At 51.5% G+C, this 18,688-nt stretch overlaps 1 protein-coding gene across 3 annotated transcripts in view; it reads right to left on the reverse strand.

Moving 5' to 3' along the window:
• PEMT (phosphatidylethanolamine N-methyltransferase) overlaps positions 1-18,688 on the reverse strand; it is a 43,553-nt gene that overhangs the window by 17,559 nt on the left and 7,306 nt on the right. For all 3 annotated transcript variants that reach the window (XM_055805539.1, XM_055805540.1, XM_055805542.1), the window contains exon 3: positions 2,430-2,545. In XM_055805539.1, the coding sequence (XP_055661514.1) occupies positions 2,430-2,545 (116 nt within the window). The remainder of the gene's footprint in view (positions 1-2,429; positions 2,546-18,688) is intronic.

Consider the following 18,688-nt stretch of genomic DNA (forward strand, 5'->3'; position numbering starts at 1 on the left):
GTGTGGGGTGGGTGATGAAGCAGCCATACAGCCCAGCTCCCGGGTGCTTTCAGCCGCGATGCCAACCCACTCGCAAAGTTTCTGTCCGCTCTGCCCTCCCCTCCTCTGCCCCCAGCATGAAGCCTTTCAAAAATTCAGCTGCAAAAAGGAAGCAGTTTTAAAAACAAAAAGAGTCATCCTGTAGGCTCCTCAATCACTCCCTGGCATCCCCCAGTCACATAAAAAGTCCCCAAAGCACAAAGAGAGGATTTTTAAAGGCTGGATTACAGCACTAGGGGTGGAGGGACCCCCCGGGGCTGCCTCTTCTTGCTTGCTATCAGCAGCCTGCACGCTCTGTGCAAGCGATCCTGACCGCCGCGCACAGCCGAAGCATGAGGCACAGCTTATGTTTTGCCAGGTAGGTTGCCTCTGCAGGGCTGAGGAGCAGAAAACCAGCTTTCATCAGCGCACTCGAGTACCAGTGAGTCAGAAAATAAAGGGAAAAGTAAAATAGCAAGAGCAGGTGAGACATCCCTCCTGGCATCACTGGCCACTGAGAAGACAGTGCCCGTGTCGTACAAACCATGAACCCTCTCTGGGCAGCTAAACCCTCGGCTGGACCTGGCTGGTACCTTCATGCAAGGGCAAGGGGCAGGATGAATCCCTCCCAAACAGCCCAACCTCTCCAGGCTTGAGCAAGAAGCTTTGGACAGCCCTGGAGGGCTCACTGGGGTGGGGATGGAGGCAGTGAGTCTCCCAGTTGTGTTTCAGGGCAACTCCAGCAGTTGCTGCTCTGATGACCGCCCCGAAACCATCCCGTCACTCCCACAGTTAAGGGCTTGCCTTGCCTGAACAGCCCAAAGCCTGCTAGCTGTCACTCGGGCCAACGTCAGTGCCCAGGAGAGCAAGGGAATAACCAAACCATGTTGAAACACCTGGGTAAAATAAACAGCACACTGCAATCATCTGAAACGGCCTTGGCCCACCAGGGTGGGCTAGTATCTCATCTGTCTTCGGTTGGTGGTGAGCTGCCCCATCTGCTAGAGCCTCTCCTCCAAAACCAAGGTCCAAATGGGGCTTTTCCAGCCTCCTGGGTTGATCCTGCTGTTTCCTTCAAGGCGCAGTTCATGGGCTGCGCAGGCAGAGCCACCCCCAATGAGCCTCACAGCACCCACAAACTCATGACACAGAGCAGAGCCAGCAGAGCCAGCGATGCTAGCCCTGGCAGGGCACCGGGAGGTCTGCAGGTGGAAGGCGTGATGTGGTGCTGGGAAAGATGAAGCCCCTTTGGCTCTCCCAGCAGTTCCCCACCAGTGCCTTGCTCTGACCCAGCAAGCCTCACTGACCCAGCAAGCAGCAGGACCACTGGGAACAGAGACTGCCCCTCCATCAGCTGTGGTTTTAATTAAAGGCAGGCACAAAGCTTTGCACTGCTTCCCAGACAACAAGTGACTGTGTCATTTGTGCAAGAGACTGCCGAGACATTCCCCAGTGAAATCCAAGCCTGCTATGTCGCTAAGACATCAGCAGAACACACACACACAACCTCTGTACTGCCTGCATTCAATTACGGCCCCATTCATTGCAAGTCTTCTTATGGTTTCTGCAATAAGCAGTAGCTGGGACAAACGCAGAAGGGCAAGGGCAGGTCTTGGTGTCACTTCCAGGAAGGCAAAGCTCTTAAATACATGTGCAAATTCCAACCTGAGATCTCTGCACCTGGGAAATTACCCAGAGTACTAAACAACCCATTAGCTCTGACCCTGGCATAATTGAATTTGGGAATTTAGTAAGCGAGTCTGTCTCTCCTAACAGCATTGAAGATAAAGCCTACCAGATCGCAGATAAATTGCTGGCATTGAGGAAGTCTTCTGCAGTAAACCTCTCTGCTGCACTCAGAACGTCAAAGGACGTATCCCCATGGTGTATGGTGTATCAGTCATACAATACTATTAGCTAGCACAGGTAGTATTTAAAGAGATTGCAGATAAGAGTTTAAAGAGACTGCTTGCTAAGTGCACAGATAATCCCACTCTTCTATGTGGGAAACTGCACCTTCTTACAAACAGGTTTAACTTTGTTTATGGTTTTTATAAGAAAATTAAAAAAATTCTGCTGTTACATATGATCCATCCTGTGCAAACAGCCCTCCCGTCACCTGGGCTGCTCACAGGGCATGGGAAACCACCCCCAGAGAGTGGAGCAAGGAAACCTGCGACACTCAACAGCGGTTGATACTGATGGGTTTTGCCATACTGCTGCATCCCTCATCTTTATCACAAACACTGCAATCAATCTGCTGCTGGCTGAAGGTATCCCACCATGTAAAAGCAATATGCTGGGGCTGGATCCAGCACTGCAGAGCAAATATCCCCCGTCCCCACCCCCATCCCCCCCCCCGTCGGGGCATTTCTATGCCTCGATACATAGCAGTAGAGTTAGCGCCTTACCAATGGCTCCGCACACAATTAAGCATCAGGATAACAGCGCCCAGGCAGTAGCAGGCAGCGTGTGGAGAGCCGAAGACTCGGCTGAGCGCTCGCGTTTTGTGCTCCCATCTGGCAACCTGAAGAGACAACAGAAAACAAAGTGGGTGGTTGGAGGAGCCTGGGCACTGCCTGCCCCAGCAGCGGGAATCCCACAGCCTCAGCCCGATGCAAGGGCAGACACCGTCTCTGTGGCTTTGTGCAAAAAGCAAGCAAAGGCCACTGGCGGGACATGGCTTAAACCAAGCCTGGGGATGAAACCTCCTTCTCCTACCCATCCCCTGCTGATGCTTGCATTGCATATGCCCTAGTGCACCAGGCCAGCTGGCGGCACTGAGGCACAGGACCACGATAAAAAAAACCACACAAAATCCAAACCAAACAAAAAACAAAAACCCCACAAAACCCCAAAACATCCTACCCATCAGGTTTTGGGGAACATGTGGCTTGGACAACATGTGTCTAACAAGGCTGAGAGCGTTGCTAAGGCTGTCCCCAGGCCACCAAAGCCAAGAGGCCCCTGCCATGGAGCCAAGTGTTGCTCTCCAAAGAAACCAGATCCCTGAGTAGGGGATGGACAACAGAAACACCCAGCTCTCATCCCTGGGCTCTATCATCTCCTACAGCCAGACTTAAGGATCACACCTGGCAGGAACAACTCCTCCCTGTACACATCCAGAAAAGTCTACAAGCACTCCCCCTAAACAAGAGCTGCCAGCTTTGCCTGGAGAACTGCTTCCACTTGTACAGGCTGAACCAGCTGGCCTTCATTAGCACTCAGAATTGTGGCCATTAAGGGCTCATCTGCACTCCTCGCCCATCCCTGCACGGCCGTCTCAGTGCAACCCATACAGCACATCAGTGACAGCCCAGGACTCACACGTACGCAGGCAGCATCTCTGGGGAGGCATTAGCATCCTTTGCAGCACATTTATTTCTTTTCTGGTTGCAACGTGAAGCTTCATGTTCTGCAGAAGCTGATGGGCCCCTGCCCAAAATGCCTCACAGCTGAGGAGGTGCCCTCTCACCCTGGGAGGCTGCTGCACGCAGGTGGCTGGAGCTGCTCCCAAAATCTGCAGGAATGGATCCACCCAAGTCACCAAATCCAGGGCCCTCACTCCCAAGCTGGTGAAAATCCTTACAGCTGCTCTGTCTTCTACCTTTCCTGTACCTCTCGGAAAGCTGTCGCTGTACTTATTGCCTCTTTTAGGCTCCACTTTCAGGCACCAAGCCTGGGGTTGGGATCAGACCCTGAATTCCAGCCAAGCCGAGCACACCTGGGCAACGAAGCGGGAGGTGGGAGTCAGCAGAACATCTCGGCACCAATTTGCTTCTCAGACACGGCTGGCACTTCATTAGCTTCAAATGCACTTCACTCCCTCACATGGAGCCTGGGCAGCTTTTAGGGGGCACCTGCAACCCAGCTATTCATCCACTCTGAATGTATTTGGTAATTTATTGGCTCTATTTGAGCGGAAAAGGCAGCTTTGCAGGTCCCGCTTTCTTCCCAGGCTGATGCAGAAGCACAAAGTACTGCTGGTGGCAGGGGACTGTTGGCTTCAGGAGGGGAGAACGATGAAAACCTCCAATAAGCAGGGCACTGATTTCACATGCTGAGAGCTGATTCAATTAGTTATGCAATGATTGCTCTGAAATTACAAATCCACTCATGACAGAGAGAGCTGCTTCACTGCCTTTTTCTGGCTGGTATAAATAGTTTGTATTCTAAATTGAATTTAAAACACTGTGCGTCACACTACTGCTAAAATGGGAGCTGCTGTTTGAGTGCTGAGAGAGTGGAAAAAGAAATATGGGGTGAGTTACCACCTTTGGAAAGTAAAAAGAAGTGACCATACAGGTGACTGAGTCACAGAGGGAAAAATGCAGCCACATGCCAGTTATCTGTACCAACTTCCTAATTCCCTGGAAATTATTCTGGCGGGGTTTGCATGGATGGCAGCTCCTGGCTCACTTAAGAGAGCTTTCAAAGCATCTCAGCCGGCAGCAGAGCTGAAGCTGAAAGAGAAGGCAGCACTGCCGGGATCAGAGGGAGAGCCCATGTGCTGCCGGCAGCCTCGTCGCTGCCCTCGCCTTTGGAAAGGCACATCTGAGCAGCGAGGGGCCGTCCCTAAGCCCTCCCTAAGCCCTTCGGGGCAGCAGCTGGATCGCCCCCAGCACAGCCCAGCTCCTGCGGCATTGTGCTGCTGCTAACTCCCCAGCTGGGACTCAGACACCAACTTTTATTTAGCTGTCACAGCCTTCCAATGGGACCCCCGGCTCCTTTCCGAGCCCCTGCGAGAGCCATCCCGAGCAAAGCAGAGCGGGAGCCGGCACGGGGCTGGAAGCACCAGTGCCTGCCAAGCCTTGCAGCAATATTTCAGTAACAATTTGTTCCGGTTCTGGTTCTATTCCTTGAATGACTAATTAGTTCTGGCTCGGTTCTAATTTTCTAATTTTAGTCATTTCTAACTAATATTAGCTCTTGTCTGACCCATGGCTACGCAGCTGGCTTCAGGGTTTTACAAAATCATGATTCGACGTGTTATTATTTACTGCATGATGGATGCAAAATGCTTTCAGCATCCTCCGTGGCCGTGTGTGGGGCACAGCAGGGCTGTGACTGGCAGCCTCCCAGGAGGGCTGCCTCCATCCCGGTGTGCCGTCCGCTCTCCCAGCCTTCCGCACTGTGCTGCCTGCAGGAGAGCACAACATAGGGGAGGGAAAAGCCCCCCACCATGGCTGTGCACCCCGGTGAAGGACGGAAAGGAGCATTTTTCTCTTTCTTCCGACCTCCAGGTTTGGAAACCGAGTTAATACAAAGTTTCCTGACTTACCCAAGGGTCAAAGCAATAGAAAAATTCAAGGCTCCTTTTCTAAAGCTCCCAGCCCTCTGCTTTCACTTTAGGATACTTGGTGAGGGCTGTAAGTAATTTTTTTAATGTTTCCCCCAATGCTCGTTATTGAAATAAATCAACGAGCGGATGTGGCTGCAAAGCCGGGGAGTGCTCCTGGGTCCCATGTTCTGCCTTTGGCAGGCCGTTCGGCACTCGTCGGGGGCAGGCGCAGCTGGCTGATATTCCCAGGGAATATCCTCTTCCCGACGTAAATTCAGGGCTGATTTCTACGTAACTGAACCCAGCCATCTCCCCAACCGCTCAGGCAAGTGCGTAAACAAAAATGAAAGCACCAACACGCATCCCCAGTGGCTGCCCTGATGCAAAATGGAAACGCTCTGAGTTTTCTTTTCTTTTTTCGGGCAGGCAAACCTTCCCGAGCCACCTCGAGAAGGGCCACAAATAACCATCTGAAAAGCAATTTCATCTCACGAACCTGTCTCTGCAGCTGATCAACAGGAAACACTCTTTACAGCTCTGTGTGTATGGCAGACCATCGCCTCTCATTAATATTTAGTATTTGTTTCAAGGAAATTGATTATTTTTGTCTGCCATCCAGGGAAGCTGGCTGTTGAACACGCTACGTTTTAACTTGCTCGACCCCAGCTCTGAAGCAGGGACTTTGTGCTGTTTCGCCCGAGTCCAGGTCTACATCTGGCTCACCCAGAGATGGGGAACAAACTCACACAGCCCAAAGGCTCAGGTCTAAGCGACATTTTGCAGCTCAGTGCTATCCAGCCGCTCTATGCCCTCGCTGCCCCATCGCCACAGCATCTGATGGCGGTGTGGCCACTGGTGAATTTATCCTTGCGGCATGCCTGGGAGCTGGGATGGATCAGCAGCTCCCTTCAACCCAAGAGCAACTGAGGCACTCGAGGGCTGAGGCCAGTGGCTGCTCCCAGCTCTCCAGGGAGCAGGGTGGAGGGGCTGTGCTCCTGCATTCCAGGAATTCCTGGACCCTTTGCCCGCCCCCCCCCCCCCCCCGGGGAGATGCTCTGCCCACTTTTAGGGATGCTTCTTGCCCTGGCCAAACTGTTGGCATAAAAATATTCGGTGCCCAAGTCTGGGCTGGAGAAAAGATGACAGTGAATAGGATACGCTACCTTCACTGTACCTGCCTTGCAGTATTTGCCAGCATGAAGGATTTTGCCCCATCACGTGGCGTCTAGGAAGCAGCCTGCCAAGGGATCCAAAAGTCAGAAATTCCACAAAAATCTCAGAGGAAGAATAAACAGCTCCCCAGGGCACATCTGAACCCCGGTCCCAAGGGGATACATGTCCATAGGGTGAGCCCTGGATACACGGACGGTTCAGCCCTGACTCAAAAAAACCCTTCAGACAAAACCAACCTGAGCAAATTTTTTAACTTTCTCCTTCTGTCTGACCTCTCCTAGACGAGCCGTGGGGACACGTCCTCCTGTGGGTGCTGGGGCAGGAGGAACCCTGACTCTGGATGGGAGCATCTCCCGTTGGGGCAGACGTGCCCTGGCTAGCTTGTAACCCAAGGAAAGGGTGGGAAACCTGACGTTACCATTATTGCACGTATGGAGACCAGAGGCACCAACCTGTTCCCATTATGAAAAATACATTTTTCCTTTCTGTTTCCCTGGAATCCTTCATTAAAGCATAACAACATTCTCTGCCCTCTGTCACTTCTTGGATGCTGGAAAGTGACCCTGCTTGCAGCTGTTACATTTGTCTAAAAGACAGGCAGGAAGAAGTTACACCTGAGCACCCAAAGTCTGACTGCGGTGCTGCCAGGAGCGAGCAGGGAAGCAGAGCCAACACAGCGCGCAACAGCAGAGCAGGCTGCAATATAAATGCACATCCACCGCCCGCCTGCGAGCACTGGGGCTGGCTGACCTTTGCTGAATGCCAGAGGAGCCAGCCTTTCTGGCTGTCCCAAGTGACCGCAGAGGAAATGAGTGTGGCCTGACCTTATCCCTCCTAACAAACCCCGCTCGAGCCCCTCTGCAGTTGGCAGCGCTTAGTGCAGATGGTTTATTGCCCATGTGCCGGTAGGGAAGCGCTGATGGTGCTGGTTGAACACCGTGGCCAGGCTGAAAGCTCCAGCCTGGGCTCTTGCAGCCACTCAAGGCAAATGTCCCGAGTGCTTGTGCCGCTCCTAGGTGAGAAGAATTCTCCTTCTCTAGGAGACTGCAAACCTCAGGAGAGAGAGGAGGGGAAACCGCAGGGCTGGTCCTGGGGAGGATTGTGCCTGGCAGCCCCGAGGGGTATTGGGGGGCAGCTCGGGCAGTTTGCCGGCACAGGAACACCACCAGCCGAGGCTGGCATGTGCCCATGTGCAGCCTCATCCAAAATACCAGCCTGCTGAGCACCTGCTCTGGCATGGGACACCGGCACGGGCTTTCCGAAGGCATGTGCAGAAAACACCCGGGGGACCAGCGTGCCACTGGCAGCAAGAACATGATTAGCAGGAGCTCTGGGCAGCGAAGGCAGGAGAAAAAGAACAGAACAAACCACGGTTTAATTTGTACAAGCTGGTAATTATAGTTGCTATCTGTCTGAAATCTCTATTGAGTTTATTTAAATATGTTCTCCGTGAAGGCCATTCAGACAGGAATTATCAAGGTGTTGCAGCAGAGGAGATAATGCCATGCAGTTTTCAACAGATCAAGGGCTGATTAGGAGGAATTAATTAGCTGCTTAAACAGTCCTTGACTCGCTGCAGCAATTAGCCGTCACCTCCCCGCAGTCACGTTCCCGGTGCAGCAGTGGTGGCGATACCAAGCGCCCACCAGCAGAACTGCCTTCCCCGTGCCGCTGCTGAGCTCCGGGCCAGCCCCAAGTGGGCGCAGGGCCCTGGGAAGGTACCCTAAACCCCCCAGGCGTAGCCCATGGCCAGGCCTTGGCAGACGGGCGTTGGGCTGCTGTGACTCCCCTGCACCCACTGTGAAGCCCGTTGGCGGTCAGTACACGTGCATCGGCTGTGGCTCCCTGCATGAAGCAGACAACGGGTGTCTTTCCTCCTCCAGCCCTTGGCGAGCCAGTCCCTTGTGCATCCTCCATCCACCATCCCTTATATGCTATGAGCCACCAGTTCTCAGCTGCGCTCCACCACCGGGGCCAGCTGAGCATCCAGCAGCCTTAATCCCATGTGCCGTCATTTGCCCTCCCTTTGGCAGGGCAGGAGCATTGCCCTCCCCTCTGCCCATCCCAGCTATCACCCAGCCTCCCTGAAGTCCCCATCCCACCCAGCCCTGCTTGCCGCAGCCCCTCCGTTCTGCCGCAGCGCTGCTCAGGGTCCCCTGCTGCTCATCCCTGTTCTTCCCAGCACAGAATCCATCTGAAGGGCGCAGCTGAGGTGGGCACCAGCTCCAGACCTGGCTGGCAGCAGGTGCCACAGGGCAAGCATGGAAAGCTGGTGTTGCCGAGCTGCCTGAGGAAAGCAGGCTGACCCATCCCCAATTGGACACTTGCCAGAGGCAGGAGGAGAAGCCGGCACTCGGGGTGACCATGAGATTGCCTTCTGTCCCTCCTGCCAGCACAGCTCCCTGGGGGACCCAGCGGCAGGCTGCCAGCTCCTGCCAGCACCCTAATGGGCTCCACTTTGTTTAATTGCTTCCCGCCTGCACTGGGAAAAGCCACGGTGGCTCCGGACTACCCAATCCAGAGCCCGAGTTATTTCTCTGAAGGCTTCTTGACTCACAGGCACTCAATTAGAGAGAGCCACGAGATGGTAATGGAGCCCGAAAGCTTTTTAGCAAATGATTAAAGCCCTGTGAAGTTCCCCCACTAAGTACTGGAGCAGCAGCTTCCAGTTCGTGCAATTAAATCACTGAAGCGATATTAGAAGAGACAGGCACCATCTTAATGGCTTCATGCGAGCTCTAAGGCAACGCAGGCTGGAGGCTTTGCCCACAAAAAGTCTTGTAAAGGTCTTTTTATGGTAATGCACCAAGAAAAGATGCACCCAGAGATGGACTGCTGATGAGCAATGGGCACTGGGGACAACGGGTGACATTCTGTGCCCATGCACATGGAAGCAGAGCAAGGCAGGGACTCCTGTCAGAGCCTGGAGGCTCTGGGCAACCCAGTGTGACGGGCACAGACCTGACATGTGCCCCAAGAGATGGGGACAGGCCAGCTCAGCCACAAAAGGTCTCCCCCCCAGGAGGCTACACCAGTTAGTTTTTCCCCTTTCCCATTCCCCCACTGGTACGATGGCAATAACAGCTGTCAGCAAGCCACAGCCAAGCAGGATAGCTTAGCTCATCCGTGTCTGCCAAGGGCTTTCAGTTTGGAAAGTAAGGCATCAATGTGACGCAAGGAAGACTTTTCCATTGCCTCTGACAAGCTCTGGATGGGGGGGCTGTTGTTTATTCCAGCCAAAAGCAACAGCAGCGGGGTTTTGGAGAGACAAGGCAGTGTGTAGACTGGCTATGCAACGACAGTGCGGTGTGGAACAGCCAGCTGGAATGATGGGGCTGCACACCCAGGTGACGGTTTCACAGAGGGAAAAAACACATTTGCAGGCTCTCACAGTGGAATCGGAGGCTTGGAAAGCACAAAGGGCTGCAAAAAAAACGAGAATATCCAAGGGGTTGAAGAAGAGAACTATCTACAAGCAGAAAGCAGGGCGAGCTCCTCTCGAAAACCAAGGGGCTGGCTGTGGAGCTGCAGCACTGAGATGAGCCAGTGTGACAAGCCCTCGCTGCTCGCAATGCCCATCACCCAAACAAGCGAGTTAAGAGGACAAAACACAAGCTGGAGTGCCTCTTCTAGTGACTCTTTCCCAACAAATGCTGCGTTGAGGGGGTCAATAGGGTCCAGTCTGAGCACTTTGACACAGGGAGAAGAGTAAAGTGACTCAACTTCTTCAGAATCAGAAAGATGCCTATTAAAAAAACCCAGCCTGCCTCTATCATTTACGAGCTTAGCCTAAAAGATAAACCCTGCTGGATCCATCCTCAGTCAAAGTAATTGGACTGAAATGGCACAGATCACCTCAGCTAACAGTCGTGAGTTGGGGAAACAAAATAAGCCAGCAGGTAAACAGATAAGGGTTTCATAAGGACTAGGTACGCTTTACCTCAAAGCCATCCCTTGAGATTACCTCCACACGAGCCTTTACCTTGAATCTACTCATGATAAACAGCTTGATAATAAATTTCATTTCTCTAATAGTGCTTATGTGATTTGTCAAAGTACGATCTCATTAGCTGGCTGCAATGAAAACAAGCCCCTGCTTAACATACGCCAAGGCAGCCGGGTCTGTCAATGTTCCATGAGCCACATCCTCACCTCTTCAATAAAAACAAAAATGACACGGAATATGGGCTGTATTTGCTAGCAATTTCCAACACAAAATCTGAACAGTTTCTCCTCAAGGCTAGGAGCTCATGATTTATGTCCGACGAGCTGGAAGCTGAAGGCAGGTGATTTCAAGTAACCCAGAATGAGCTGTGTTAATTAATTTTGAGAGTGAGCGTAGGGAACCCTTACTAGCAGCTCCCCAAGAGTGAAGGGGAAGGGCGATGCGCTCCAGCCACAGGGAATCAGGCTGCACGGTGCAAACCCACTCTCCCGGCCAACAAAACCCATGGAAAAAGTATCTGTGAAATAATGATTTCTCCAGAGCGCAGCATGGGATGGGGAAGGGCCTTTCCAGTCCCTGTCTGGGACATGATGGGGATGGCCAAGCACCGGGAGAGACACAGGCTGCATGGGGGAACGGTGAGCAGTCGGGATCCACCCAGCTCCTCTAAACCACTAATACAACCAAATAAAACAACCTCCCAAGATTAGAGAAAGGCAGAGGCTGCCCTTACACAAGTATTTGGGGCTCTGCTAGAGCCCAGACGCAAGGCAAGTGCTGCCAGACGAGCATCTAGTGTGCAGGACAGTGAAGCATTTTGCCCAATGTTTTGTTGGATTTTTTTTCATCTTCCATGCCCAGATGACTTGGCCCACACCTTCCCATTGCACACAGTTCCCATCCAGAAAACCCCAAACCTCGTATTTTCATACTTTTTTCCTGATGCTCAGAGCATTTTCTCTGAGCAAAAACAGGTCTGATTTTGCCCAGGCAGTCCACAGCAGGCACCTTCCCAAACCAACCATAAGTAAAGGTGTGGGTTGTCTCTCAAGTGACTGAGAATATTCTGCCCACCTCACATCCTGTATTTGCCTTTTTTTCCCCCTGTTGATCATACTCATGCAACACTAAAAAAAGCAAAACCGGGGAAAGTGCCTGAAGTGTTATACACACAGCTGCTTTACCCAAACAGGCCGTCTACCCAAAAGACCCATTTTCAAACAAAGCGATCCAACAATAGCACTGACAATGTTTGAACTGGCATCGATTTAGAAAGACAAGCTCTTTGCTGCACCACGCTGTCAGCAAGTGCTCAGTACAAATGCCACGTTACAAGACAAACACCTCTATTTTATTTTTTTTAAGACTTCCCTTCTATTTTTGTGCCTCCACTCCATTGCGTTATTTCTAAATCAGGCTCTGGATCTCAGTGGATCCACAGGGCTGAGGTCAGGCCCCTCCAAATTTGCTGCAGACTTCAGTGCCTTGGGTTTTGTTTTAAATGTGGGGACAAAGCTTTCTACATTTGTCACAAAGCATCTATCCTGCTCTTCAAAGCTTCCCAACGATTGCTGCAAACCTCTAGCTGAAACCGCTATTGCTGTTGCAAATAAGGTCAGCCTGATTAAAAAACAGTCATTCTGGCTGGAATAAAAACGGACAGTCTTCAGCAAGCGCATCCTGTGTAAGACACGTCCTCTCACCGAGCTGCGACAAGCCTGCACTTGCTTCAGGTAAAAGGAAACTGAGGTCACCTAAAGACTCTGGCATTTCTGGCAGCCTCTGATTCACTGCAAAGAGACCATATAGAGCTATGCCAGAGATATCAGCTAACTCAAGTGCCTTTTTGCTCTCCTATACGACCTGTATTTAGTTGCAGATATGCGTTTGGGTACCAGTGTGAGCTCTGTCACTGTGTCCCTAACCAGCTGGACTTACAGATGTGTCACTGCCTGCGACCGAAAACCAGGGCTGGATACTGCAGTATTTCAAGTTGGGCAATTCTTCAAGCAGATGTGGCCCATGGGAGTGGAAATACTTTGGCTCTGTTGTCTTGAAGATTAAATAAGCTCCAGTTCACCCAGTGTATGAGTAAGAAGGAGCTGACAGGAGAGAAGGGGACGGAGGAAAGCTGAGGGTGATCAGCAGGCAGAAGCCTCTCGAGATGCAAACACATCAGCACACAGCCACACAGCCCCACGCGGAGGAAGAAAAAGCAGCCGAGCCATCCCAGCACTGCCTGGGATCTTGTGTTTGATGTGAGGCTTTCCAGACCCAGGCATCATCCTTGCAGTTTGCTCTCATTAATAGGTTTGCTTGGATTCCAGCTCAGCCCAGCTCATTAGCCACACCACCAAATCCGACACTAATTCTGCATCACTTCTAATGCTACAAATAAATAATAAAATTGCCTCCACGCAGGGGTTGTTTTCTTCCTCTCTCCCCCTAATGCAGGTCTGGTAGCATCTCATGTATCCGTTAATGAAGTCCATTATATCCAGAGTTTCTCAGCAAGTAAAAATTACAGTCATTAGCCAGTGACTGATGAGAGACAGAAACACCATTTCTGCCCGGGCTGGCAGTAACAGTACACCAAGTACAAGTCCCAGCGAGTCGAGCCTTACTCTCCCGTAATATGGTACCCAATGTTCTTCATTAGCATCTCTCTTTTTAATAGAGCAAGACAGCGTCCTGTGGCAGGTCGCAATTACACACAACAATTAATTCGGGGAGAAACAATGACGGGTGTCACAGAGGCATATTTTGCAGTGGGGTTGTCAAAAGGTGAAGTGCAAGATGACTAGGAACATTTTCAAGCCTAAAACCGAAAACAAAACAAGTGGATGCACAAGTGACAGCATGGTAGAGGAGACATGGCTGGTTTCCTTGTACACTGCTTTGTAAATTCTGTTTTAAATAGTAAAGAAACTCAACAATTGTTCTTTTGGTTGTAATACCCCAATGACCAGGACCGGCAGTCTTGGATCAGGACTTCTTGTGCCATTTGCAAACAACACACAAAGCCAGCTTGGCTTCTCCCAGAGCTGCAGTCGCTCTCTTGCTGCCCTTTTGTGAAATCAGGGTTTAATTCTCTGGAATAAGTCTGCTAATAAGGACTCCCAATACACCCATCCTCTGGACAGCGTGTACTCGCTCATCGCTCCCCCAGGGGCTGTGATGGGAGGGGGGACGGGGAAGGGGGGAGAAAAGAAATAATAAATCCGCCTCGCAGAGCACAACATGCAAGAGAAATCTAATACCCCTTCACAGAGTAGTGAGAGTTCGCTGGAAAAGAGGTACTGGTTGCACTGGCCGCGCTCGGTGGAGTGCTGATTTCGGCTGGAGGGCCTCCCGTCCTCTCGCCGCTTGACATATCACGTTCCACGCTCCGTGTTAAGCCTCCCCTGGGAACATTTCCCACGGCACCGAGGACACACGTGTTTGCAATGCTGCTGCTGTCCCAGTGGCCAACAATAGAGAGGGACAATTTGATCTTTATGTAAGGCGGGCAGCCGCGCACGCTGTTCCCCTCTCCTCGGGGATAAGATGTTCAAACCGCGCGGCACAACAAGTAATAACGACCTGAAGGGTTAAACACAATCACTAAACTCCTCAGGCTCGCTGGTGTTACCACTGGGGTGTCGATGGGTGTACCCACACGCCCCGCGGGTCTTGTTCAATGCAAGAAGCGTAACCCAAAAGCCGAACGAGCACTCAACCCCAGACCCGGTGATCTGAACCCCAGAGGAGATCCCTTCTCCTTTTGCAGCCTCAAAGCCCAACGCCAAGACACACGTACGAGCCTGGCATGCAGTGCTCAAACCTTCTTATGGTCTTCTGCACCATGCATTTCTACCAGAGCCCTGTGTGAAAGTGGATGGGGAAGGCTGATCAAACCCTTCCAGCTAAGAATCCCCACACATCCCCACCAGGGACCAAAGCCTAACTGGTACAGGCAGGAAAGTAAGGTTCCTCCATTGGGCAATGCACTCGCTTTGGCTTCCAAGTACATCAGTCTCTGGAAAACAATTGCATGACAAAGCCTCAAAATGAAACTATTTCATTGCTGCTCTCCAGCCTTGGGAATCAAATGAGTAACTCTGCAGTGATTAACACAATGTCCTGGTAAAAATAAACAGGAAAGGGCACTTAATAGGAATGCTTCAGAGTTAAAAATACTGTATCTCGTCTAAGGTCATTCAGTTTTTAATAGGAACAGCCATGTATGCCCCAAGGTGATCTGATCTGGTACTACTCCAGTCCTGTTAAGGGTGCATGCTGTAGTCACAGACGGAGGGATTTTTTTTTTTATCCCAGTTCAAAATCGTTCCTGGGATTCTGTAGATTGAGCATCTGCTGTTGGACTCACCGCAGAAAACACAGCGCTGAAGGAAGAGACAGGAATAGGAACACCTGACTACATGAGGGGATTTGGGGTCCCTCCTCTCTTCACCCAACAAGACTGATGAGGAAGATGCTCAACTTCTTTCTAAAAGGGGCATTTCGATAGCAAAGGAGAGGCTTGAGCCAGAGGAGATCACGCTGAGCACCAGGCAGGCACAGAGCTGATGCTGCAGGAAGGGCAGCAGGCGAAAAAAGTAGGCAGAAGGAGTACTGTAAAGGATCATAAAAGCCGCATGTACATTTTCCTTCCCTGAAAATGTCTTTGTGCTTTTATGGCAAGGAGCTGCTACAATTACAGCTTCTTTTATAACTGAAGCACAAACCAGATAATGAGCAAACCTCCCACCACACAAAGGAGGCGACGAAGGCGTTCTGTGAGCCCTGATGGTCAGGCTTCCCTGCAACAGCCAAAGGCAGAGAAAATTGCTAAAACCCATCTCCATTTCACCCACTTCAGGGGTGTGAGCTGCTCGCAGCCCGCTTTTTCTTTCCAAAAGAGCAAAAAGGATCACACCAAAAATGATTGCGCCTACACAGACAGTGTGTGAAAACCCTTCAGCCAGACAAAGCAGCAGCTTGCACGTCCCAGCCTGCAGAACAAGCGCATGGCTGCATCATCCCTGGTCTGGAGGAAAAAGAGGGAATAAAAAAGGTTTTGCAAGGAAAAAACCCAAGCAAGTATTGCCAAATACAGACGACTTGGTAATGTACTGTGGAGATTCGTGATTTCAGTGACACACAGGAAAATCAAGAGCTCCTGCCAGCCTTCCTCTCCCCGACCCCAACATTCGCTGGGAGATCAGGGGAGTTTGATGAAGCCACATGCAGGTGCAGAAGCCTGCGGCTTCCAGCTTTTCTGGCAACCAAATTCATAATTTTCTAAGAGAGTTGCCCCTCTTCCCTGCACATGAGCAAGCGTGGAGGCTCGGATAGCTTGGCAGGGAAAAGGAAAATCAGGCAGCGGCTTTCTGGATAGGGCTATTTCATCCCAGTCCACAGACCTTCCCCTGGGTTGGGGCCACCTTCCAAAATCAAAACCCTTTGCTCTGAACAGCCAGTGCACCGCTGCTCGCAGCCCTCTGCAACGTATCAACCAAAGCCGCTGCCCAAGCATGCTCTATTGTCCACAGCTCCGGCACTGTAATGCATCAGCACCAGCTTCCAAAAATCGACTATTTCTTCCTGGGTTGGGGTTCAGGAGTTTTAAAGCTTTGTCAGGATACCTTAGAAAGGGGAATGTAAGGGAGCCAACACAGGCAGGCAGCCCTGGGGGGGAGTGCAGATGCTTGTTTGCTTTAACTGAGACAAGGCTCCTAATATTTACCAGGAACTGGTGTCTGCCAAGTGCTGCTGTGATTGGGCTGCTGAACTATCTGGTTTCACACTCAAGAGGGCAAGGATGTGGGATGCTCCTGCCAAGTCCCACTTCCAGTGACTCGTATCATTGGGAACACAATATAAGTGGAAAAGAGAAGGAGGGTTTTGCTTTACTGATTTACTAATCTGCTTTACTACTCATTTGCTACTGTCACATGAGCAACTGGAGATAAGTGTCCCCTCAGAGTTCATGAAAGGGGATGAAAATAGAGGAATGGAGGAAGCGTTTTCTTTGGCGTGACAACCCTGTGTGCCACCAGCCTGCTGCAAGCCTGATCCAGCATCCCCACCATGAAACCCCAACGCCTGCCTCTCCATCATGAGTCTCCAGGCATGCAGAAGATGCAATTGCATCATGATGGAAGCCAGGCAATGGTTCTTACGGAAATAACCTCCCAAGAGCAGCCAGCACACTGCGTGTTTCTGCATTTCTTCGTCAAAGCAGCCTATTTTGGGAGATCCCATCCTTCTGGGAACTGGGCAGGCTTCTGCTAAATGGTCTGTGCCATGGCACAGCTGGAGCACACCCAGCTCACATCGTGATTGCGGCAGGCACACAACCCAGGAAGCTCCCGCCCGGTGCCTGGACAGCCCGTGTCCCGGGGGAAGCAATGGGTTTCCCTGCTCGGGGCTCCAGCAGCTCCCAGCCCCAGGGCTACACACAAACACTGCCAAAGCCCAGCGCCACGGGGAGGGGGGGATGGGACCCACTGTCTTCCACACTTCCCGGTCTGGGTAGATCATACTACCTTCTTTTTTGCCTTCAGCTGCATTTTTTGCCTTGTCCCACAGGATGCAGGTGGTTACAGACTCGCCTTTTCACAGACTAACATCTTTGAGCAGCACCTCATCCGCAGGAGAGTGTTCAGCAGCAGCATGGCACGGTAGGGAAGGAGTGGTACAGGAAAGAGCCTCTCCCTACGTCAAGGGTCTACAAGCTAAGCCTCTGATGCAAATGGAAACAAGACTCTTGGCTTAAACATATTTTTTCATCTTTTAATGTGTATGCTGACTTACTCTAGCAGGGCTCCCAGCAGCCTAGTTTATTTTTAAAACACTAAACCAGAGAAGTTCAGTACATATAACAAACACCCTGGGTTTCCAGAGACGCATTCTGCACAGAAGCTAAAAAACAGGAGGTTGTTTTCTGGGTCAGCTTGGCCATGATCTATAAGGACTGTGAGGTGAGAGACAGATTCTGACCTCAGTTTAGAGAAATGCTGAGCAGGCATATTGCACACTAGCTGGATCCCAAATTCATGCTAAGAACAGGCACGGAAACAGCTCAGCCACCCAAGCACACCCTGCTTTGGCAGGTACCTGTGCTCAAATGATTGCCACTGCCTTGCCTGGAGCCCTGAGGGCTGAGAACTTGCCTGGCTTGACACACAGATGAAGCATCTCAGCTCACAGCTGCTCAGCCAGGCTGGGGCTCTGCGTTTCCCCCCCGCCGCGGGCAGCACAGCCTGCAAGAACATCATAAAAAGACATTGCATAGCTTCTTAAAGCAGATGGAGATGAAACCACCACCACCCCTCGCTGGGAGGCTGCAGGGAAGCAGCGCTGGGATGACCGATGTGGCTTTCCCTCAAGGTGACAGCACTCCTAATTGTGTCGCTCCAGCCAGCAAGCTGGAGGATGCGACCCAGTTTTGGTGCCTGTTATGTGGCTTGCAGCGGTGCTGACACACTGGAAAAGCTAAAATTAGGAGCCAAACAGGCGCAGTGTTACACACCCAGCCAGGACTCGCTCTGTTATGAGATGGCCAGAGAATCGACGCTGTCCGCTCACCACGCGTGTTACAGCATCGCTGCAAAGCCCTCACCGCCTGAGTGGGAAGCATTACCAAGTCACTTGGAATAAAATTGCCACTAAATGCTGTTTGGGGAGGGGGGGAAGCAAATTCTCACTCTTTCTCAGGCATTGTAGGAAATGAAAACGGCTATTGCTGCCTGGTAGAGAGTCCAATTACGAATTATGTGCGTTCTCTCCCTGCACAAAGGATGAAAGGCATCAGAGCTGGTGGTGACATTTTAAGACCGGAGATGTAAGAGCGAATCCGAGCCTCATTGCAAGCCCAGCCTTACCCCAATAAAGAAACACTTTGTGCAGTCAATTGCCTTGCAGCGTAGCTTGAAGCCCTGCTATTGATCTAGCATCTGTTATAAGCAGATAATCATCGTCGCTGTGCCATGGCTTCTACAACGGGATCTAAAAGCACTTTCCAGAAGATGGTTGAGGCTGTTTTTCTGCTCTCACCCGCGGCTGCAGGCAGGCAGAGGTTTGTGGGAAAGCCCATGAAACTCTCGCAGGTTGGCAAATTCTGAAGGTCAGAAAAGATGCTTAAATCACTGGGACTCATTCATCTCCCGACCCTGTAAACTTGAGCTAACCGAGGTGTGCTCGCCACAAGGCTCTGCCTGCTGCTCCAGCCCCAGCCCTTGCACAGCCATCTCATACCCTGCAATTATCATACCCTTTCCCCAGTC

This window comes from Falco peregrinus, chromosome 5, assembly GCF_023634155.1.
Source record: "Falco peregrinus isolate bFalPer1 chromosome 5, bFalPer1.pri, whole genome shotgun sequence".
Lineage (NCBI taxonomy): Eukaryota > Metazoa > Chordata > Aves > Falconiformes > Falconidae > Falco > Falco peregrinus.